The 23,556-nt window shown below is 40.0% G+C and overlaps 2 protein-coding genes across 4 annotated transcripts in view; one reads left to right on the top strand and one right to left on the bottom strand.

Annotated features, from left to right (window-relative positions):
* LOC118416038 overlaps positions 1-17,588 on the bottom strand; it is a 47,270-nt gene extending 29,682 nt beyond the window's left edge. The window contains exons 1-19 of one of the 2 annotated variants that reach the window (XM_035821085.1): positions 17,300-17,588; positions 15,514-15,742; positions 15,107-15,269; positions 14,773-14,941; positions 14,526-14,652; positions 14,266-14,336; positions 13,443-13,547; positions 13,058-13,228; positions 12,794-12,887; positions 12,533-12,646; positions 11,895-12,047; positions 11,490-11,641; positions 10,932-11,087; positions 10,493-10,621; positions 9,996-10,113; positions 9,763-9,850; positions 9,527-9,610; positions 9,202-9,312; positions 9,015-9,087 (exon numbers count right to left, since the gene is read on the bottom strand). In XM_035821085.1, coding sequence (XP_035676978.1) covers positions 9,015-9,087; positions 9,202-9,312; positions 9,527-9,610; positions 9,763-9,850; positions 9,996-10,113; positions 10,493-10,621; positions 10,932-11,087; positions 11,490-11,641; positions 11,895-12,047; positions 12,533-12,646; positions 12,794-12,887; positions 13,058-13,228; positions 13,443-13,547; positions 14,266-14,336; positions 14,526-14,652; positions 14,773-14,941; positions 15,107-15,269; positions 15,514-15,742; positions 17,300-17,518 — 2,526 coding nt within the window. In that variant the 5' untranslated portion in view covers positions 17,519-17,588. The remainder of the gene's footprint in view (positions 1-9,014; positions 9,088-9,201; positions 9,313-9,526; positions 9,611-9,762; positions 9,851-9,995; positions 10,114-10,492; positions 10,622-10,931; positions 11,088-11,489; positions 11,642-11,894; positions 12,048-12,532; positions 12,647-12,793; positions 12,888-13,057; positions 13,229-13,442; positions 13,548-14,265; positions 14,337-14,525; positions 14,653-14,772; positions 14,942-15,106; positions 15,270-15,513; positions 15,743-17,299) is intronic. The other variant, XM_035821086.1, reaches the window with a different exon arrangement.
* Positions 17,589-20,542: 2,954 nt separating this feature from the next.
* The window catches only part of LOC118415805, a 54,872-nt gene continuing 51,858 nt past the window's right edge, over positions 20,543-23,556 (top strand). For both annotated transcript variants that reach the window (XM_035820635.1, XM_035820634.1), the window contains exon 1: positions 20,543-21,051. In XM_035820635.1, coding sequence (XP_035676528.1) covers positions 20,854-21,051 — 198 coding nt within the window. In that variant the 5' untranslated portion in view covers positions 20,543-20,853. The remainder of the gene's footprint in view (positions 21,052-23,556) is intronic.

Genomic DNA, 23,556 nt, shown 5'->3' with positions numbered 1-23,556 from the left:
TATACAACAGTTTGTAATAGTATGACGTCACCACGACGCCATTTGTATGATTTTTTTAGGTATTTATGAGGTATTTCATGGTTAGCATCACCTAAATGGGGAATTTTTCTAAGAATGGAATAACAGAATTAAAAAAAGAATATTTGAATCTGCTAAGACCTTTTATCAATGACAACTGCATCAATACCATGTAATATCAGCCATCATGGATCACAATCTTGGATTTACAAATAGATTATTTCAACAGATCGCCCCAAATCAAACAAAATCATGGGCTGAATAGACCAATATTTTTTTTTGTTTTTCCAGAGTAGCTTTCAACTTTTGAAAAACGTAGACTTTGAACCTCTGTTAGTAGAGAGGGGTATAAAGAGGGTTTGAACCAGGTATACATGATTATAACTGGTATCAATACTGGAAAAATTGTACATCATTCTTTAATAAGAAACACAGACAAAAATAGTTTAGTGCAGCTTTGATTTATTTCACTATTGCTACAGCAAAATTACAGTGTCATTTTCTAGTTTGATGATGACAAAATCAAAATTGATATTTTATGTAAGGAAGCTTGTCACTAGAGACAAGGTTGTTTTGGAATTCAATGGCAATGACTAATGCCTCATCAGCCACTGGGACAACAACCGTGTAGGAAGGTGATGAATAACTCCTCATCAGCCACGGATACAGGAATAGCCCATCGTGCCATCCTCAATGCAGATCAAACCCGAACCGCAAGAGGTCGCTGTGCAGAAGCCGGAGCGAATAGCCTTCACTCCATTTGGCACTGTAGTGGTAAAAAGAGAATCGGATCGTCCATTTTCCTTGCAAATTTCGAGGCCAATGTAACAGTTGCTTTCAAAAGGTAATGCCTTTTGAATCAAGTGTAATCTTTCAAATTGATTTATTGTTACTCTAGTGTACGTGCAAAAGGCAGGTCTTTTTATGATGTTATATTTGATAGTTATGAATCTAACATTAGACATGCAATAGCCGTGTGAGCGGCAATAATATGAAGAATATAACAATTTGCTTTGGTTATGACACATATATCATACTTACAATACTTGAACCATATTTCCATGAAGATGAAATGCTTATGTATACGTACGTACATATCAATACATATATATGCTACATACTTATCATTGATATGGAGAGAAATACGAGCAATTATTATTCACATGATCTAAGAGCACAGGGAAAGATTTATACCTGCACAGTGGATCCCGCCACCTTGAGTTGAGCAGGTCCAGTCAAACGGACAGGGGTTGGGGGTTGCACGGGTCGACTAAGATAAATGGGAGTAGAAAAAGATATTTGATATGCTTATCTAAAGACGATTCATTAGTTTATCAGCTGTTATCAACATAACATGTAGTGTATGGATAAGACACTTAACATGCAGATATTACTAAAAAATTATGCTGTCCCTTGTGCAGTAGGTAAGTTGTAACAGTAGCATGCAAATAATGTTATAATGCAAATTGGATTTTAACGTTAATACAAATCTTCATTCAAATCAGTCAGTTATGAATGCAAATTTATAGCACAGGGCTCGAAATACTTTTTTCTGCATACCTGCACTGGTACAGGTAAAATTTAAAATTACCTGCACCAGTCAAACTTTAGGAAGTATGGATAGTACTAAAATCTGTTCAGAAACCATTGCCATCATTTGTTTTATAATTCATTGGTGATAACAGTACATGCAGCTTGTAAAAATCCACATACACTTACATCATAGCACATGTATATGTAAGCCCAGTACATGATCTGTGCAGTTTGGGTACACCTTCATCATAATGTGTAAAACCCAGTACATGGACCAGTGCAGGTTAGGTGCAGGTAGACACCAGAAATACCTGCACAGCTCCAATTTTACCTGCACTAACCTGCATATGCAGGTGGTATTTCGAACCCTGTAGTATTTACATTTTTCAAACATTATGAACACTATTGCTGTTGCTGGAGGTGTGGGTCATGTAAAGGTATACCCTGTTACCCACACCTTGCAGAACTTTTTCTGTAAAGTTTAATAAATAAATAAACTATGACTACAGTATGGCAAACCCTGTACAGTATTGTTGCCTAATCAAAGCCATAAAGATTGTTCTATTTTAATATTCCTTTTGTTATCTTTTGCATGAAGAATAATGTATGTGTGTGACATCATCTTTACGAAGGGGCCATCTTGTTTTCTAGTCTGTTTGCTTTCCAATAGATACCACTCACTGCTATGCCTTATCGGTGTATGTATTATAGAAAACACTAATCAATGTTGTGATAAAGTATCAAAGCATCAACTGTAAAATTACCTATCTCACAGCGGGGTCCGCTGTAGCCCTGAGGACAGATACAGAAGACGCTGGATTCCCCGAAACAAGAGACACAGTACCCTCCGTGCTGACACACGTTCGGCTGACATGGCCCAGCGGCTGGTGGAAGACGAATTTGTAAGGAAAGCTACTAAACATTCTTCACCAAAACTGAACTGAGATGATAGTCTGTCAGAGTCGCGAGGACCTCTTTTGTCATTCATCACTAGGTTTAGTTGGTTTACTTACATGTCAAAACTGAAACTACTTGAAATGCTTATGACACTGATGACACCTAGCCCCCATAGCAGGCTCTCTGGGGCCTTTTTTGGCTCATAATACACTTTTGGTGGCCATTTGTTTTTGTACTGGGTCACTGATTGTCGGCCGTCGCTGATAACTGGTCAGTAATCAACAAAAGGGTTTTAGACAGGTAAAACGTTGTGTAATTGATGTAGAATAAGTATCAACTCACTAGACTCGCAGATGTAGTTGTGCTGCTCCTCGCAGCTCTGGTAAGTCCCCTTGTAACCATAGGCACTGTTCAGCAGCACGCAGATGTCGAAGTTGATTGCGCCGTTATTGTACATCCAGACAGAAGTCACTGTAAGTACATTTTTATTGGAATTAACAAAAATTTTGACCAACAATAAGGCTCAATAAATCTTTTAGCGTTTCTAATCTAAAACCATGATATCCTTAACACATATGCTACAGGTTCGCTGTTATTGTTTTTTTAACTACACCATGATCACAAATTGATGGTACCCGACAAGGTAGATCCATGCCCGAAGCCACAGGACGATGACGAAATCTTGTTGGCGACCCAAAGCGATGCGTCATGTGCGGGGTCCATGTGGCTGGCAAGCAGCTGCTGCTGTGCAGTGTCCTGGATATCCGCAAGGTGGCCGTTCATGTTTACACATGCACTGGACGCCTGCTGATTGGACAGGCTGTCGTCCGAGAATCGATAACACTTGTCGGACTGCCAAACTAAAGAAGAAAAAGGAAACAAAGCAAGTGTTTGAAAAAACGAATGTTTTTGTAAACGAGGTAGATTTTTCAAATAGCTTCCCGGTGGGTGTTACTAAGCAATTAGTTTGGTACTTTAATTTCTCATGTCCATTGTCAGTTGATGCATGTATTCTTGTAGTTTCATACAGAATTGCAAGAAATCGTGACATAGAAAAAGAAACAAGGAAAGAAGTAGAAACATTTTCTTTTCTTTTTCGCCAGTACTTTATGTACAAGTAGACATACTCGTAATAATGTCCAATATCATCATTTCTTCAGGTGACATGCTATAGCAATTAACCTGTTTCACAGTTCCTGCCGGCAGCATTAGGGGGACAGACACAGGTGTAGCCGTTCACGTCATCTTGGCAGGTACCTCCTGACTTACACGGACTGCTCGAACAGCTACCAGACACTACGACAAAAGACATGACAGAGTTAAAACAAGTCAGTATTGAAGAATAATGCAGCACTGTCACTAATCATTCCAGAAAGTGCACCGGAGTGGGCCAACACAGCTCCAAGATAATCACCCACATGCACAGTGCGGCTTTACCACAATCGCATCGGGACTCGTCTGTCTGAAGCTTTGTGACACCCTGGAATGGGCATCGAGGTTGCTATGCAATTATTCAGAGGACCGGGAATGAAGGGTATGAGCACGCCTCTGTGTCATTTAACAAGGACAAAGATAGAATAAAGTAACGACAACTCTAAATTCGTCACTTTAGGACATCTATCATAATACTGGGGTACCCTTTCCAAGCAGAGAATTTAATTATTTGACATGCCACCATAGAGAAGAGACAACGAAGTCAGGAATTAGTCAGGAACACAACATTTTAGATAAGGTCGTTTGTATGAGATTGTCAGCAGAGGTGCATTGGAACGTACCAGGCAAAGGGGGAATCGGAGTTGTTATTCCCTCTGTTACAACGATTGTCGTTGGCCCCACCGTCATCTTCGTTGTAATCTCAGCAGCTGTCGTTGGTTCCGGCGTTGTTCTAATCGCAATTGTAAGTTCATGTCCAGTAAATAAAAAAATAAAATATAACAACTAAAAATGCTAACTATTATAAATATATAGGTTGTCTTTGATATGTTCATTTTTGAGACTTTATTCTTACTTCTAAGCTGATGTTCTTATCTGAATATCCATCCATCTATTAATCAATCAATCAATCTCTTTGCATATATCTACATCTATATCTATATCTAGAGAGAATACATCTATATCTATATATAGAGAGAATTGCATCATGGGGGTGGGGGCAGAAAGATGACGTCGGTCGTTGTAATAATAGCTTACGGAAGGCAGGTCTCTTTGCAGACGGGAGGATCCAGCTCCTTACACCACTGACAATGTGAGAGAGACTCACATGTGATGTTGTCGGATCTGTGACGGACAAGACACGAGTGTTGGATTAGATGGTAAAATGTTTCCCTGATGTATGTTTCCATCAGACTGATTGTAGATACATTCAATCGTCCTCTACGGTTTCGCGGTGGAAAGTACATGCATCTTACAAAACAGTTACCCACACGCGGTTTTTTGCTCATGAGTCTATGTATAAGGTGTTAAAAATACACAAAAGAAATGACATCACCAAATGCATTGGATAGTTTGCCAACCATGTTCACAATAACTTACTGTGTACTGCATCTCTCCTCACAGTAATTCAGCTCCGGACCAGGTGGGTAAGGAGGCCCAGGTCGTCGAGTGGTCATATCCTCGGGAGGGGCTAAAATTAGAAACGTATTACTGTAATTCTATAATTTCAAAATCATAGCATCACAAAGCTAACAAAAGGCAACTTTCGTAGAAGAAAAAGACACCAAACTACATGCAGCTGTAGTAGACAGAATGGCAAGGGCAACACGGAAGCAAGACCTAAAAAAACACCTTACAGTTGCGCTTTCATAAACAATAAACAGTGCGTATAAAGAATGGATTTTCGTTAAAACGAAGGTTGCATCGATTTGGTTCTACTCACGAGGACAGGGGATGTCGGACAGAAGACGGAGGATTTCATTGGTACAGGACTCGTAGTTCCAGTCGCAAGTACAGGGGCACTGGAACAAGAAATTAATAAAATGCTTGTAAATAAAACACACAAATAGGTCGCATGTAGAAAACGAAAACCAGACAAAACATAGGCACCGTAACATACAAAGGTACAAAAAACATTAAGATTGAGAAAATTAAAGTATAGCATTAGCTTAATGTTTACATTGCCATTTTCACTTTTTCAGCCTTACAATTTTCATCATTATTTTCTTAATAAATTGATCGATTTGTTGTTCCTATCATGCACTATGTTTCTCCAGATCCACACATGAAGTTTACCTGACAAACTTGTAGTTCCTCTGTACTACATGTTTGGCAAATATCATTGCAGGAACAGTTCTAAGAAAGGAGAAGAGAACATATATCAGTTAAATGTGCTTTTATCGGGTGAAAACCCATTCGCAAATCAAAAATTATATTCCCATTCTCAACACAATCTTATTTGTAGTATCAATATACAATACTTGAAATCATAGTGTAAAATGTATTGCTTCAATCTCCTATCATCCTTGCGATATAATAGCGATAAACGTGTGACTCTGAAGAGAGTTCTGGCCAAATGTCCCTTCCGAAATGTCACCTCATATGCCTGTAAGACCATCTTCAAGTTAAAAAATATGTCTCTGTAAAACAATCATACTTCTGGATATAGGAGAATTCTTTGTACACAACTATTCTCGGATCATATTTCTGCAAAGTTACTTCTTTCATAAACACTGTTCGATTCAAAGCTTTTGCATCCAACAGTCACAACCTTACCGGCATCCAAGTACAACCACGAAGTCTCTAAGTCATTCTGTCGAGACTATCAATTAGCTCGTCATTCACAAAATGTGACACACATGCAAAAGCGCTGCACGGTTACACAACAAGGTGAACACTTTTCTACATCATCATGTTGTAGTCTGAAGTGATCTTCTACAGAAAGGACTCGACAATAGAAAAGACTTGACAATGCAGGACAATGGAGGACACCACAGGAATGTACAACTCTGGGTACTGCAGAGATTTCATCAAGGACAGACGGGAGCCTACCGTTAAAGCTACTGTTGAATCTACGTACGCTTTGATTTTTGCAGAAGGCGTACCCAGATTTGTATACTCCACAACAGTTATCACTTATTCTTTAATCATTTTATGCAGTGGTGCATTTAGATATTTGGGTGCACGTAAGGAGTTAGAATTTTAGACAGACGTGTGAATGGTGCACATATTATCTATTGATGTGACCAGGTGGTGCAGACTTTATGGTGAGAACATCTGCATGAGTCTAGTTCCTCCCAAACACGCGAAGCAAGCAAAGCTGTACAACCTGACTGTTGTCCCAAACCTGGTTGCCGCCGACTATGATAGGACGGTCATCACAGTTGTAGGTATGCCGGTTGTGCAGGGTCAGAATGAAGGTGTTGGTGGAGTTGATGGGATGCAGGGCGAACTGGTAACACGGCGGGCCGGTGGTGACCTCCAGGCCGATGAACCCAGTTGTGTCGTAAAACAACTGCGATTTCTGGGTAGCATAGTTGTTGCACCATTCGGACTGTAACATTAGAGTAAAGATGTTTAGGTACTGCAGTTTTTGCAGGGTTGGTAATACATTAGCAATGCATCAGTTAGCTACTTAATATATGCACTACTACTAGGATGGTATGTGTTGGACATCCTTGACCGTCAGGATAATGAAGATGATGATTACGATGTGTTAGCCCATTGACCTCCAGGTCACAGGAATCAAGATGACATGCTTCACACGCAGCGATGACTTCATGACGTGTGCAGCATGATAAGAATGACATGTCAACATATCTTATGATCTTATTGTGTATACTAATATCACTATGTGTGTATATTCTGATTGTCCTTACCCTGAGATATTCCCCTCTGACGATTAGAGTCTTCGCCAGCCAGGGGAACCTGTGAGTCAGGTGATCGTGCTCCATGTCCCGGGTGTTGTTGTTGAATGTTGACAGATAGTAGGTTGTTGTGTTGTCCAGCGACTCCATAAAGTACCTAACACAATGTACAGTGTGAAGCTAGTTAGACTATAAACTGTTCTCGTTCGAAAACGGAATAAGTCATCGGGAAAGAGATTGCTGTCAAGGGATTAACAGAATTCTAGTAATAGTAACATTTTGAAATTTGTACATGAAAGGTCAATTCGTACGATCCACCTGTAATATAGATTTTGGAATATTGAATTATGTCATAGCGAACAGTTTAAACTTTGTTCCAACACAAGGGAAGAAACTCACCATAAATTCACTCACCATGAATTATGTCTCTAAGCGTTATCCAAAACCACAGTCCAAGATGCGGCATTTAATTTTTAGATTCTCTTACTTCAAAATAACCCCAAATTTACATGCACAATTATGCTGGTCCAAATGATGTCATGGCACTCACCCACTGTCGTCCAACAGGAAACAGTCATATTCATCAGATAGGCACTCGGGGACCTATAACCATATGGTATAATGCATTATTAGGGTATCAAATTACACTTGAAGAAAGGCTTACACGTTAGAAATTTGATATCTATTTTGGTATCAACATATGAAAATCAATGTTAACCCTCAAACACCCGAGTGGGGTCCATTTGGACCCCAGGCGTACATTTTGAAGTGCCATTTGAACATTTTTGATCTGAAGAAAAAATCCTTCCGTGACTTTGTCACACAATATGTCTTATACCTTCTCCTAAGTTTTCGCAAAGATTGGTACAATAATGTGGAAATTATAAAGAAAGTTTGTGTTCAATCCCTCTGGGGTCCAAACGGACCCCAGCAAAAATGTGCAGTTTTTAAAACAAACTTTGGACACTAACTCCTTAACCACTTACAGTATGACTACCAAACTTTCAGACAATAATAAGAATGTAAACGTAAATCATCACAAAAATTTCTGTGTCATCAACATGTAATATGACGACATAATGACGTCATTCGCCTAATCAGGGCGGCCATCTTGAATTTTGACCAATGACGTCATGAAATTAGCATAAATTATAATTTTTGAGTCATGAAAATTACATTGAATTTCATAGAATTTAATTGTTGTCAGAAAACAGGTGTAGTTTACCAAGAAAACCTTGTTTAAATTGAAATTGTCAAATTTTGGCAAAAATATGCCTGTTGGAATATGGTTGCCATGGCAACCGCCAAAAATGATAAACTTACTTTATTGACCAAAAACTTTTGCAAACAATATTTTGTGATAAATTACCAAGTTTCGTAGCTTTAGCTCTAGCCGTTCATGAGTTATGCGACATAAATGTTGCTGAGGGCCTCAAAATTCCCCTATCTGGTCGGAATAGGTTTAGTGCAAAACGTGGTCCTTCTGAACTTTTGCATACATTATGATAATGAGTTGGAATTAGCAACACCTTAACATCTCAAAATCTTCCTCTTACATTGACGAAGCAATGTATATACAATGATCGCCGATAAGAAATGGTACTGAGATTTTATGAACAAAACATTTTGGGGTCCGTTTGGACCCCACTCGGTCATTTTAGTCGCAAAAAAAGGTCGGGTGCTTGAGGGTTAATAAAAACATACAATGCTAGCTTGACGTCTTACCAACTATGTTTTGTTAACAAATCCATCCATGTTGCTACTAACCTCCGAGTACAGCATGGAGTAGTAATACTTCTCCGTGATGTCAGCAGCGATGACTCCTAACACCTCGTTAGTTCTGAAAACAATTATCTTAATAAATAACGCCAATTCACAATTTGACATTTTTAGATGTAAAAAGGGTTAAACTTTCTGCTACATGAAAAACAGAACCTGAATGATCGACTCTCACTTGGTATGGTAGATGACCCTGCTGATGGTGACCATGTTGCCGCCGCCGAACGGACTGGGAACCGGACGGGAGAAGGTGTAGTCTTCAGGTCTAATCAGGGCGCGCGCATACCTGCAGATGGAAGCAAACGTTTAATTTTGTCCTCGTCTTTTCTATAGATTGTACTTCTGTTAACGTTATCTTGAAATGGGAATGGCTTGCAAGTACATTGTCATAAATGGGAAAAGAGTAGTACCTTTCTAGACTTTACAAACAAAGACAAGCTTAATGGTTGATTTGTACGAAGCGTCCATTATATTCTTATGAACTCTCAACACAGACTCACCATGTCTGCCGGGTCGGGTCGTACCGCTTGTCTGTGATGATCCCGGGGAAAATCCGGAACACACCGTTCTCTGTGCCGAAGTATCTGTCAACAATTGAAAAGATTGAGAGCTAAAAATCAACCTAATTGTCAAACATAAATGGGCATTAGCATGTACCTTAAGGCGGCTTAAAAAGCTTGCTTTCCCTACATGAAAAGAAAGTCAATGCGATGAAGTGTCAACACGGCTGCCTAACCTCCACAGGGATTCCTGGCCGTTCTCTCTCCAGTACTGCTCAATCTCAGCCGACAGGATCGCGTCAGTTCGGACTCCATCTAACAGCCCTTGATGTAATCAGTAATAATGTTTTGATAATTGATATAGGTGGGTACATCAATCAATGTGCATTAGAATAAAAGCAGACTGTTACAACGATTTAAATAGCGACTTTGTGTTAGCCTAAATAAATATTTCCGTCTAAAAGTTTACCTGGATTAGCAGCAAAGCCGACAACATCATTGATGAAGAGTTCAATGTCGACAACGTCATCGAACGTCTCCGAGGTGCCCAGGTAGTTGACAGGATCAACAAAGGCTTCAGGTGGGAACTATGAGTTGGAAATATCAAGAAAATATGGCACATGATACTCATAGTGGTAGTGTTGAAGTCCTGAAATATGACATAAGTATTTACTAGATGGCTTCATATGTGAGCTGTTTCAATGTAATAGGCAATGCTTCTTTAAGCTGTTGTAAATGCATAGAAAGCACAAAACAGAAAGAGGGCATGGTGTTAAAACATTTCGTCATTTACATTACACATTGTACAATATACTATATTCTTGCACTTTAAAAATCCTCTGAATGTGACCGATCTAATTCTTATGAAACAGAAGGGGATGCAATATCGTGGTGATACATATTAGAAAAATAAATAATTCTGCACTAGAGTTGGCGCCATACACATGGCAAAACTAAGCACTGTACCTTGATAGTTGACTCATCAGGTGTGGCGTACTCTCCATACAGACTACAGAACTGAGTATCACCGGTGGCGTTGTTCATGTAAAGCAGGTCCAGTCGGTGGTACAGGTCGCCCGTGTTTTCTTGTTTTACCTATGTGGCAAATGATAAAAGTTGATATGTAGATATATGGTGCTTTAATAGACTAGCTGCACTTTAGCATGATCATCCGCATTTGTCAGGAGCATTCAACACTATTCTCATTTCAACAGAAAAACATCATATCAATTCATCCTAGCTATCAAGAAAAAGCGTAAGACAAAAAAAAACTCCATAATTTAGAAATAAATTGTTCTAGATCCAATGTTTCGATACGTATCATACTAGTAGGTGCATGTTTGTCATAAAGTTACATTATTTTCATTTTTTTTGTAGTTTTTGTCCAACAGTAAGTAATACTTACCGCGGCAGGAATGGCAATGGTCTCATCATCCTCAAAATGACACAACACCACGCTGTACTTGGTGTCAGGAATGGGTTCGTAGTAGAAGGTTGCAGCTTTCTCTATGGTCACGGCTCCGTCGAACTGGGCGTTTCCACGGGCAATGGGGACTTTCACCTGCATAGAATACAGATATATTATTATGAAAGTGCGACCAACATTTTGCTTTCATTGGTATTTCGTCATTATTGCTTCTTATATTGTAGTTAATTTGGCATATTTCAAACAAACCATTGTATGATTCCTCGATGAAGTTTAGACATTCAGAAAATAAGTTACGCCAAATAGCAATTACCCCATAACTGGATATGATTTTGAAACTGTCAGGAGTTTCAGATAACATCCGTTATCTTTGGTCAGTGAGACTGACGAAAGATTTTATTTGAAACTTCTGACTGTTTCCACAATCATATTAAGTTGCAGGAGTAATTGCTATTTGGCGCATCGACATTGTATGATTGTTACTATTAGGATTAGAAAAATGGATTTCATCTAAGCAAGATTATTGACCTGCCTCACCATGGTATAATAGTCTCCGCTGTCTCCGTTGAGAATCTTTGTTCTCTCCCGTGATCTAAGGGCTGACTCCATCGCCTCCAGCCCGAGGAAAGTCGGTTCTGATCTCCACTCCATCGGTTTGGGCAGGTTTCTGTGGATCAGGACTCGGCCGTCTGTAGAGATATGAAGAGATTATACCATATGCAAATTTATCCACATGTGTCACAAATTGATTCCTCTACTTAGTCCTAGTGTTTGATTCAATAGCAAATTACATATCAAGTAATATGCCATTATGAACTATAGGAATAAAAAGTCGTCGTACTAAAGAAGTGGATATCAATAAGTTTAAGTTTACATCTCTTCTCAACAAATATAATCTTAGTTGTGCAACACTTTCGATTCACCATGTGAACTGCAACTCACCTTCTCTGTCCACCAGGAAGGCGTAGGAATATTTGCCGATGTTGAAGTTGGCGATCTCACGGAACACGATGTCCATGGAGATGTCCACGGCCGTCACACCGAAGAACGTGCCGGCGGTGTCGATGGTTGGGAGCGCGGCATTTATAACCAGGCCTGGAATAGAAACAGCGTGTTATAAAACGGCAGTCGTCAGGGCAGTACTGACAGGTTGTATTCAATGAATAGATTATTTTTATTTAAGACGCAAATGACCATTCTTTTGAAAAATCGCTGATTATGTCTATTTTAAGTCATGAGAGGGTGAACAATCGGTTGGGAATCAGTCAGGAGAAATTCGACAGTCTGCGGTTAGAGTTCGGGATGGTCTGGAGTAGGTCATTAATAGGATGGTCTGGACATTTCAGGACATGTATGCTCGGGACATGTTCGGTGCTAAATGATAGGTGTGACCTAAAACTGTTTAGATTACTGGTTCTGGTTCTGTTAAGGGTCAGCTAGTGTTTGGGAGCCTAGTTCGGCTATCTGTGACCGGAGCTTAACCCACTATACATTACATGCGCAGAATTTGAATGTTGAAGGAAGTCTTTATCCATCAATCGGAATATGTTATTGGTATATGTGTGTGTATGTGAACATACCGAGATGCTCGTCGTTGGTTGGTACTGAGTAGGTCGGCGCAGGGTCGGATGAGAACGGGAAGAAGTCGTAGTAGCTGCCCATGATGGTCTTCAGCTTGTCTCCCTCGTTGTCATCTGGAGGTGCGCACGGCAGAACGAAGGCGTTAACACTTGTTCGAAATATCTATCAGTGTATTTAAAAAGTAGTAGATATTGATACGTGCAAATTGATTTTTAATAACCAGTAAGCCATCTACATTCACACACAATCCTGACACTTACCTATGTACTCTGTCCTGCCCCACGGTCCAACACCTTGAGGATCCCTGTTTGCACTAAAACATGATCCGTACATTCCATTTTCACAGTATCGGTTCTGGTGGAGAAAAGAACAACCAAAACGTGTTAAGTTTGATATTTGCGGAGTGTATATACATTTACACTATAACGTAACGCTTGAATTTATATTTGATTTGAGAACGGTCAGACACTCGATATAAAGCCAGCCGATATAAAAAGTACTTGACTAACTAAAGAGGTCCCTACCGTCCACTCCACAGCTCCCGGGATCTGCCGGTTGTTCTGGTCTGCGATGGTGGCGAGGAAATCTAAAGCCGGTAACTGCACCCACGGTCGGCTTGGGTCATTGTACCAACCACTATTGGCCCACTGGAGATTAGCGCCCAGTCCATAGGTAAAGATGTGTACAGAACGCTCCTGTGTGAAAAGCCAATCAAACGTTTAATTTTGCTTTCTAAAACAGATACAGACTATGGTCTTCTGAGTCCTTTGAGTGGCAAGCGCCAATGTAAAATAGATATACTTCTTAAATCAAGCAAACCGCTACATATACTCAACCCTTACGTAGTATTGCATATACATGACCTGTTTGTGTATGCACGCCTTCAAATGTCGCTTGATCTTGCCTTACCATGAGATCCTGGCCTTTCACAATGTCGTCTAGAGTGAAGTAGATATCTGTTGGCTGTCCGTCAGTCAAGAAGATGATGATGTTCTGGCAGTTTTCAAACTGCTCCTGTGGGATATTCATAAATTGGAGACGTCATTATCCTTGGTAAATACGAAACTGCCGTTATTCTTTGTTGATTGGATCTAATCTCCTTGACAATTCCAGCATCAGTCATTTTGACGTCATTGACATTGCTATTGGCATTTGTTATCTACACTTGCTGTTACACTACATTGAATGTTTCTGGGAATACACCTAAAGTTATCTATGGTTCCAGGAAATACAGTCACGTGGGTGATGTCATAATGACGTCATATTACGTCATAGGGCTATAAAATTTTATACCATCTTTATGTTGTTGACCTCTTTTATCATTCTCTGTAAATGTGGTACATATAGTAAGTCATTTAGGAGTTACAAGAGTTTTGACCGCGGGCCTCAAAAGCCTGGGCCATGGGTTAATTTGGCTATAAGATAACATTTAACAGTATTAATAGCCCAGTCTGTACGGCGACATGGCACCTTGCAACTGATCTATTACCGCCTAATTCTGTCGGCGGTTATATAGTTCGCTGGACAAGCGTTACATCATAACCGTCATGATCATTAACGCTTTATTGAAAAAAAAACCTGATTTTACCACAAGGAAAAGACGGGCCAGAAAACTGTATAATCGCCTTAGGTAGCTAAAATGAATCGATTGATATCACACAATCAGCTGCACACGAGATATCAAAATATGGGGAATGTTGGTTATTGATAGGTATTGAAAATAATTCCTTACCGGCTTCTTGTTTTTCGACTCAAAGAACATGTTGAAGGCTTTCTTGAATCCTTCGGCGTATACAGTGATGGCTACAGAGGACAAGCAAGAAATATTTGTCAGTTGTTATAGAATTGTCAGGAAGTTCATTTTAAGTGTCAACAGAGATAACCATTGATGGGCACCTTTGATAGTCACAAATACATTTTCAAGAAAACTGACATATGGGATTACATGACTACTTGAATTTCCTAGACAATCAAAAACAAGGTATTACTTACTCTCAGGCACACGCTGGTTGATGAAGTCCTTCATGATCCCGATATTAGTTGGGTTGGCTTCTCCCAGACTGTCTCCCAAGCAGCCTTCTGGTGCCTCTGCCCGGGCACTGAACGCAACCACTCCTGCCTAGTGAGAAACAGATGGTTGTAAGCATAAGGATTGTTGTGTAATTTCTAAGTCCACGCAATGGTTGTATGCTGTTTACCATAGATGTTAATTCGCCTGAGTGAAGTCGCCTAAACTCACCCAGTCCCTCGGTGTAAGTGTGTCCAGTACCGTCAGAGCTGCCTGCTTGGCCAGGTTGAGTCTGTTCTGCTCCTCCGGTCCTGCCTGGGGCTCCCTCATGGACCCGCTGACGTCCATCACGATCACCACGTTCTTCTTCTTAGGGGAGGCAGCACCTACGTACCAGTTTCTGTAGCATTGGATTAATTGGCAAACGTTATTATAAACGTTTTGCAGCCTTTGTTAACTTTTCAGAGCATAAAATAACATATCAGCCATTGTCATCAGGAAATATTAACTTAACATGGCTATTGGGCTTATTAATCATTGTAATGCTAAAATAAGTTTCATTTACCTGAACCTGTGATCATTGCCCTCACATGACCTGTCGTTCTTGGGGAACTGGTGATACTCGCCCTCTTTGGCGCCATAATACTGCCAGGTCACCCCAGACATCTCATGTATGTTGGACTTCATGGTGTCGAAGACGTGCGGCCGGACTGTGTTATCACCGGTACCTACGCAAAGAATATATCCACACGTCCACATGTTTAATTTGAAAGTTGAAAACTTGAAATTATGTTATTACTATAGAATGCCTCTAGATATCTCCATCTCCGATATACTATAGAAAATATTTACTTTTGAAGGGTGACATGCTCCTTACTGTGTACATAAAATATGTAACATCAGGTTTGTGACGAGTAAATAACGATTCATTAATTTGAAATATATAAAATCGAAGTCAAAGAAAACAACTACCTGCAGTAAAAGTAGCGCAGCTGTCGTTAACAATCTGCTGCAGGAACCTCGGGTCGTACTCCAGCTGGCCGAGGTTGTCGCAGCAGTCAGAAGCAGGAGCGCCCCCTGTCGGACCCTGTGCATGGGAGGCTTCTATCTCAGCCTTGTTCCTTTCCAGGATCTCCCGGCACTTCTTCAGCCGGTCTCCTGCTGCCTGGGTCAGCAGATGGAGCTGCGCCACGCCGTCAATCTAAGTTGTTAAAACGGGAACAATCTTAGTAACTGAAGGTATTCTCACACTTATTTTTTAAACAAATGGGTACAGATTTTTGTAATTACTTCCATGAAATGTCATGGATGTTATATTTTACCCTGCGTTTGCCTGTGTGTGTGTCTGTACATGTGTGCAAACAAATACTCAAGAACGGCTGGGTGAATTGGTTTCATACTTAGTGTGTTGGTAGTGTGTGATTAAAGCTGGAAATTATTAGATTTTGGGCTCCCTAGCGACTTCCCTTGGTACTGCAGCGCAACTTCTGGGTTTGCTATCTCGTGTTCTGAACAAGCTATGGCCACGATTTTGGGGTTTTAGATAGCACTTGTACTCAGAAATAAGTTTGGGCCCCCTAGCGGCTAGTTTTGGGATAGCGGGGGCATTTTTGTCAAAAACTTTTGAAGACGATAACTCAAGAAGGGAACAATGGATTTTCAATTTTGTACAAAATGAAATACTAATATTAATTTTGCAAAATATCATTTGCATAATTGATGAGAAGATTCTATCATAGCAGTTTTTTCTATCTACCTCTTGTCCCGGACGTGATATGGTCTTGACATTTAGGTGGTAGATAGCTTTTAGTGTCATGACAAAGTGGGGCAGGTTTCAGCCCTCTAACATGCAATTTCAGAACTGCAGGGGCGTTTTTGTCAAGTCATTCCAAAGAGGATAACTGCAGAAAGGATTGATGGATTGGCATCATATTAGGCATGCGGATACCTTAGACTAAGATGTTCAAAATGATATACATGTTATGCAAATGAGGCCTTATTCGCATAAATAATGAGGAAATTGTGTAATTCCATTGTTTTCAATAACTGGACTTCAATAAATGTAACACATGTTAATCATGATAGGTGGAATATACGCAGATACTAAATATGGTAATGTGGTACTTATTTGCATAATTTTGTAAAAAATTGCAAAATTTATGATTAATGATGGTATTTTGATATTGTGACATTTGTACGTTGGTCAGTGATGAACAACACTATGCATACATTATGTTGATTGTGTTACAAAAGCTCTGAATATTTCATGGAGGTATGAGGTCGCCGAACTCTAGTTTGTTAAACATTATCAAAGACATGTTTGGAGACATGTTGTGAAGGAATAATTACATATAATATGGAGATATTGTATGGTCAATGGGCAAGATGTATCATGTAGATGCTAGTAATCCCATCTGCATGCCGATCATTTAAAGACGGATTATAAATGTAGGTATGGACATCCCCACAAGAGGATACCGCGCAATCTCTCTCTAACCAGACATTACCATCTACATTCAATGGTTTCCATGGCTCAATGTGTTAATTGCAACAAATCGATGGTATTGTCAACCTTCGCCCTTGAGGATTACACAGAGCCAGGAGTTACAGGGGACGGACCTGGCCAATGGAAAAGCCCTGTCCGAAAAGGGTCATAGCGTTATAATACCAGCATAGTTAAATGCAGCACAACCTCTGTTAAGGGCACAATCTTAATTGACACTGGTCACTGCTAGTTAAAGAGAGGGGCAGTACGTACCTGAATCTCAGTGAAGTTGAGCCTCTCGTCGTACGCCTTGGCTAGCTGGAGCGCGCCGGTTTGGGACTCGGCAAACTTCACCATCTTCCTGCTGACCCTCGGGATCCAGTCGGTGGTGATGGGAGCTGTTGACAGGTCTGCTACACACAGACTCGGCAGCACCGCCAGGAGAACCAGAAAGACAACGCCGCGCATTCTGAAGGTACCACACAGCAGCATCCGTAGAATTCTCGCTATGGAATGCTGCACTCAAGTCTTCTACAGTCGTGAGTTCGCAGCCGCCCCTTTCCTGTACTTGCAAAAGAGACCCACAGCAATTGGGCAGACTGTGCTGCTATTTATTTCATTTCTAGAATAAACATAGGAAGTTACTGATGGGCGGTTTTCAAACAACAATGTTAAATGATAAATGTTGCTAACGTAACTTTCCTTGTTCCTGGTTACGGTGTAAAACATTCGATCTATATCATCACCATTCGACTTTTAATGAAGACATCCTGTTACTTACAACAATAGAGAAACGTCTAAAACATAAACGCAGGGCATCGTTTTGACAGCTGCTACGTTTTTGTCTGTCCGTTTCCATGTTACGCTGATAAGCAGTAAGCTATCGTTTGGGAAGAGACCGTTTGTCAACGCAATATATTTCTAATGGAAGACAGCAAAAATGTGTAAAACATAAACTACAGTTATCTTCGTTGTGCTGTTACTATGTTACAAGGAACAATATTACGGAATAAACACTTGTACTGTTTTTTTCTTCTTTTCACCTGTTTAAGGATGTAGTATCTTATCACTAGCTCAAGAGACTATAAGAATGTCTAAAACATAAACCGAAGTAAACTTAGTCGTACCGTTACCAAGTAGCTATCATCAATAAACATAAACTCTTACTGTACATGTGCACCGACTTGAGTTTAAAAAAAATATTAAAGCAGAAGTAGACGTATCTGCTTTATGTTATGGCCACACGTTAAGGTACATCAAGCAAATATAAGGTTTCTAGAAGGAGTGCATGTATACCTAATATCAGGATTTAGTCAATACAACATACAAATGACAGACAGCGATAATGTGTAAATATAAACTACAGATCTTTGTTCTGTCGTTACCATGGCACAAGCGAGGTATATCAACAACCATAAATTTGGAATGCATTCTTTTCAGGTATTATAGGATGCGATATCTTGTTTCTTGTCGAAAAGAGGAGGGCGATTATAAAGAGTGCATGGAAAATAGAATTTTAGTCGTACTGTTACAACAATCAAGAAGCTTATCAATTCTACTTGCCATATTCGTGTACGATACATTAGACATATTTACATATAGTTTGCATTCAGGCCGAGTGGAAGTTAATGTCCTTTTTGTCCTCTTTGTAATAATTAATACAGAGACTGGATCTAGGAGAGGTTCATATATGGCCATAGGCAAGTTTTGGTAACTGTCTGTGCGCGCCAGTAGCTACGGTATTTAGCAGAAGGTGACCGTTAAAACTGTATATAAATCTCTTCACTCAACAATTCCGACCGAAATACTCATAGCCGTACAATATAGTCCACATAAACTGTGCGTAATTTAGGTGAAAATCCTTGCAGTACCATAGAATAAAAGGTACAGGTACACCAGTTACGGCATAGGAAGACACGTTGCGGTAGCATGTAACCTACATTAAGCTCTGAAAGCTGTTTACATTTTACAAAGTTCAATTGCTACATCCAACAGGGGCATGTTAATGGCACGGAATTCGCATAAGCAACGTAACACAAAGCTTAATCTTAAGTCGGGCTAAATTCAGTCGGGTTTCTTTGTGAATTGCTGTATGCCAGTTTTATGAACTCATAATTATACACCCACTTAAAGCTTTAAGTAAGCTTTATCTATAAAGATGCTCCACATAGACCGCCGTAACTGTAGCAACGTAGCTCGCCCAACAGTCGCCCCATGCCCATTGGTGGCTTTGGTTACCCATGGAAAATAATCAACAAACAGCATTTATCCCATTCTACCGGGAAAAGACCTACACAACATCCATTTTAGCCTCAACTTTGATTACGTCCTAAAGTGCATACCAGGTTACTAGCACCGTAGCTGAACTAAACTTTTTCAGGTGCAGGAATATAAAAAGGAACTGATTGAAGCATCAGGTAAATTTCGTATAGTTAATTACTATAACAGACGTACATAAACAGCACAAGCTGTCAACGAATAGTTCGTAAAAATGATAAATCAAACAATAATTCTTATAATTGTCGCCACTTTCTTTGAGGTAAGACTCATCTTGAATGCTTTCTAGGGGTTTAAGGAACGTAAACCATCACGTCAATTGCGAGCAAACGTTTACGTAGCTGAGGGGCCGAATGAGCCCGAGCCTACCGCTGTTGATCTGGATACGCTCGGCGCGACCAAACAACCATGCCGGTAATGTTATCAACTGTTGTCCCTAAGCACACCCAATAATGGCTGTTAATTGATGCAAACGAGGTTTGGATACACACCTCTTTGCCCCGCATATTTGTTTAAGGAGGTTGTTGGTTCCCTCAAGGCCGAGAAATGCCAACGTTGTCAAGGAGATGCAGTGGTGTTTGGTCATAGATTTGTTTCCGCACAGATTGTGTTGGTGCACTTTAGAGACGCAAAATTTGTCATTAGCAAGGGGCTGACTAATGTGTTTTCCTTGGCTGGTACCAAATCTTGACTAAAGACACGTCTATCATTAGCCTTACGTAACGGAAAATAGATGCTAGTGCTGTGATAGTTTGAGTCTTTCGAACATCAATTGCCGCCAAAGACGTTGAGTACCAGTTGTGTGAGCTCATAGTTTGTACACTCACAAAAAAAGATCCTAAATATTTTCACATCAAACCGCTAAATGATAATCCAAATTTAATGAGTGACTAGGGGATAGCAGAACAATAGCAACGATTCAGATACTCGAGCGACCACTAGTACTCCAGAAACAAACGCTGATTCAATCATTCTGTTTATTCGAGGCTTTATCCCCAAATCCAAGTATCACATACATTTATTAGAAATGAACCTCATTGCTGAGTTTTACCTTCATCAATCTTAAGACCAGTAATAAGTAGCCAAGTGGTCTCAAGAGGGTATTATTGCCACACTCGCGGTTGCCAAGCGACAATCGGTCATTAAATTGTATTGTTTTAGATTTGCTGGCATTCTGTGGCACTTTTGGCCGCCACCTAATGGTGTTTTTCTTACTTTGATTAAAAGTGCCCGGATTTCCAGTCAGACGCCTCTGAGGAGATTTGGCGTGTTTTTCCTAGAGGTCGTTCTGACAGTCCTACGTTATTTTGATCGGGCTGTCATGGCTGCCAACTTCACTACTATGGCCTAAAGACGAAGGACTAGTGTCCAGAGCTTCTGGAAACTTTTTTTTCATCTATCTTTGGTCAGGAAACTGTACTGATTGCAAGAGGAGACGGCACACCCAAGTTAACAGTGTTGGGAGGCAGTGAGAGAGGCATTGCTTCCCTTTGGATTGTCTCGCGATCGTTCGCTGCTGTCGGATTATAATTATACTCCATACAACTACGATGACGACAAAGGTGATTCTAATAGTTTTCCTCGCGGCACTGCCATGTCTTTGCCTTGCGGACCTGTCTACTGCTCCCATTACCACCACATGGATACCCAAAGTCAGCCGTAAGATGGTGAAATTCGCAGAGTCCCAAACCGGCGCGCTCCAACTGGTAAAGGCGTACGACGAGAAACTCAACTTCACCGAGATTCAGGTATGATCCTGTTTAATATTTCCACCACGAATGGGCAATTTCTATGGTTTACACTATCGAACTTGTGATTTGCCTGATCCTGTTGGTGTTTGTACGCCTATTTATCTTGGAATGTTGCGTTGTGCTTTGTTATATTTATAGTAATAATAAATGATGTTCACATACTAGTAATCCCGATCGTACTTTAGGAAGAATACATCTCGAACAGGACAACAAAGATGCATATATCTCATGCTATCACCATTACATATATGGGCCTGTGATTTGCATTCAAATCACATTGGTAGCGGCTGTATCTAATGTGGAAGGGAATGTGACATGATAGAGATCAGATAGTAAATATTCTTTATTTTAGGTAAGACATACTGTAGATCAACTGGGATTAGCAAATGATTAATTAACTCTCTGTAAATACTGATTAGAATCCATTAAGCTGGGATATTATTAATAATACTATACGTTAAAAAGCCTTTGTGATATATTCTTTTCCGTACTTTGGATCTAGGATAAGCCATGATGTGTCAACTCAGTATGGTCTGCTGTGTGTCAGGAATTCACTTAGTATTACATTGCTTACGCTTTTGAAATTATGAATGGGATCTCAGTGACTCATTTCTACTTGTGTCAGATTGGTTGACGAATGTGTTGTCGGCAAAGTCTTTTTTGATTACTTCTTTGTTTATTCGTCGGTCGACGGTCACATAATCTTAACCAATAGGGGTAAATTTCTATCCTTCGATTTGTATGTCCCGTCTAGTTGAAAGTCCATGACACCCTTTTTTTCAAGTGTGTTCAATTTATTGACACTTTGCGGAGTCATTTGTTCCTTGAAAATATCGTTGTACCATTGCTCTTGTTCTTTTTTCTAATAACCTTTATGTGCCATTTATAAGTAGACTTGCCTTCTGTTAATACTGTTTACTTTCTGGCTATTGGAGAAAAAATGTGAACTTTTATTTTGTATATTTCTATTACGCATGTCCAGTTTACGCTTGCTCACCGTTTACATACTGACCGTTGAACTGTAGGCTCGTTCTCATTGAAATGTAAAAATTGCTGTCGCCTGCCTTTATGACTTGATGTGGCGCAAATTATAGGTCACATCTCTGCTGCCTTCACTTTTCGACAGTCCCTGTAATGGTTTACAAAAGATGCACCACAAAAATGTATTGGTTGATGGCTTGGAAGAAATTATAGCCACGGATGTGATTTCACCCCCTAAGAAATGGCTGTCGCCTGAGAAGACACGGAGAATTCAAATAGTGGCCAAAAATGGAACGATTTAGTTCCCAGAATGGTTGTTTGGCAGGTGAAACTAGCTGACCAGGCCCTCTGACCGATCACGTCAGATCGCTACTGTCACTGATCTTGGAGGCTGTGTGAGGTCGTATATGCTTGTCGCCAAATTCGCACATTTACAATGGTTGCCACGGTTATATTATCCGCGTATAAGACTAGAAATGGCCGTTTTCTGGCGGCTTTCCAAAGAAACAACAAAAGGTCATTGACTGTCATTTGTATCCCATCTTGCTTAACAGATGTTGTACAGAAATCACTGTACAGTAACAAACGTCACCGTTGTTCGATGCATTCTAAGCTTTCTATCGATATCTGACCTGGTGCAAAAATGCTGCCCACTTTTTTAATGTCCCTAGGGACGTCCACTTATATCTAAATGATGTAGCCATTAATGTTAACTATTTCGAAGAAGAAAAGGTAAAGTTTATTGTACCAGTAACGTTTGTTACAACTATTGGGCATCTTATTGTTTATAGCACCATATTAAAGCATGCAGCCTACAGTTGGACCAAATAACTCACATACATATACATTTACTGTGTCCAATTATTCATAAACAGCGGTTTATTGACATCTTGACGTATGTTTCTAAGGCATAATCTTAGATCGTCCGTGGCTATGCAGTAAGGGTTGAGTACATACAGCCGATGTGTTTGCTTTCCTGTCAAAGGTGAAGATTAATCAGGTCTGTTGTCACTGGTAACATTGCGTCACCACACAGCAGTGGCTGCTTGTGTTGTCCATGAGAAGTTTCACACAGTGCTCTCATGTGAGAGAGGAATAGTGGGGTCAGTAAGTGGTCCTATATAAAACAGACGTTTATTACCTCCCGATAACTTGTGTTATTTTTGACAGACCCTTTTGAAAGGTCGCTCAACTCTGAAATCGTCAGGTAGAGGTCCTATCTAATGTTCGTTTTTTTTGTTGTGTGTACTCGTCTAATATGTGGTGTTCTGGTACTCGACTCGTACGTCCGACGAATTACCAAACATGTAACGATCCATCAACCTTTACAGTGTTTTACATGGGTTACTCATTTCATTTAGAAGGAACAGGAAGTTGCCGTGCTTCATTCGATTCGCAGAAAAGGATTTAATATTTATTGTCTCGAGTTTTTTATTCTATTTTGGTGAGCCATATAAAGTTACCAGAAGCAGAAAAAAAAATGACTGCCTATTTCTAAGTCTAGCGATTGAAATTCCACTG

This window comes from Branchiostoma floridae, chromosome 5, assembly GCF_000003815.2.
Source record: "Branchiostoma floridae strain S238N-H82 chromosome 5, Bfl_VNyyK, whole genome shotgun sequence".
NCBI classification, from domain to species: domain Eukaryota; kingdom Metazoa; phylum Chordata; class Leptocardii; order Amphioxiformes; family Branchiostomatidae; genus Branchiostoma; species Branchiostoma floridae.
The sequence above is the reverse complement of the archived record's forward strand: the minus strand, read 5'-3'. Positions and strand labels throughout refer to the sequence as shown.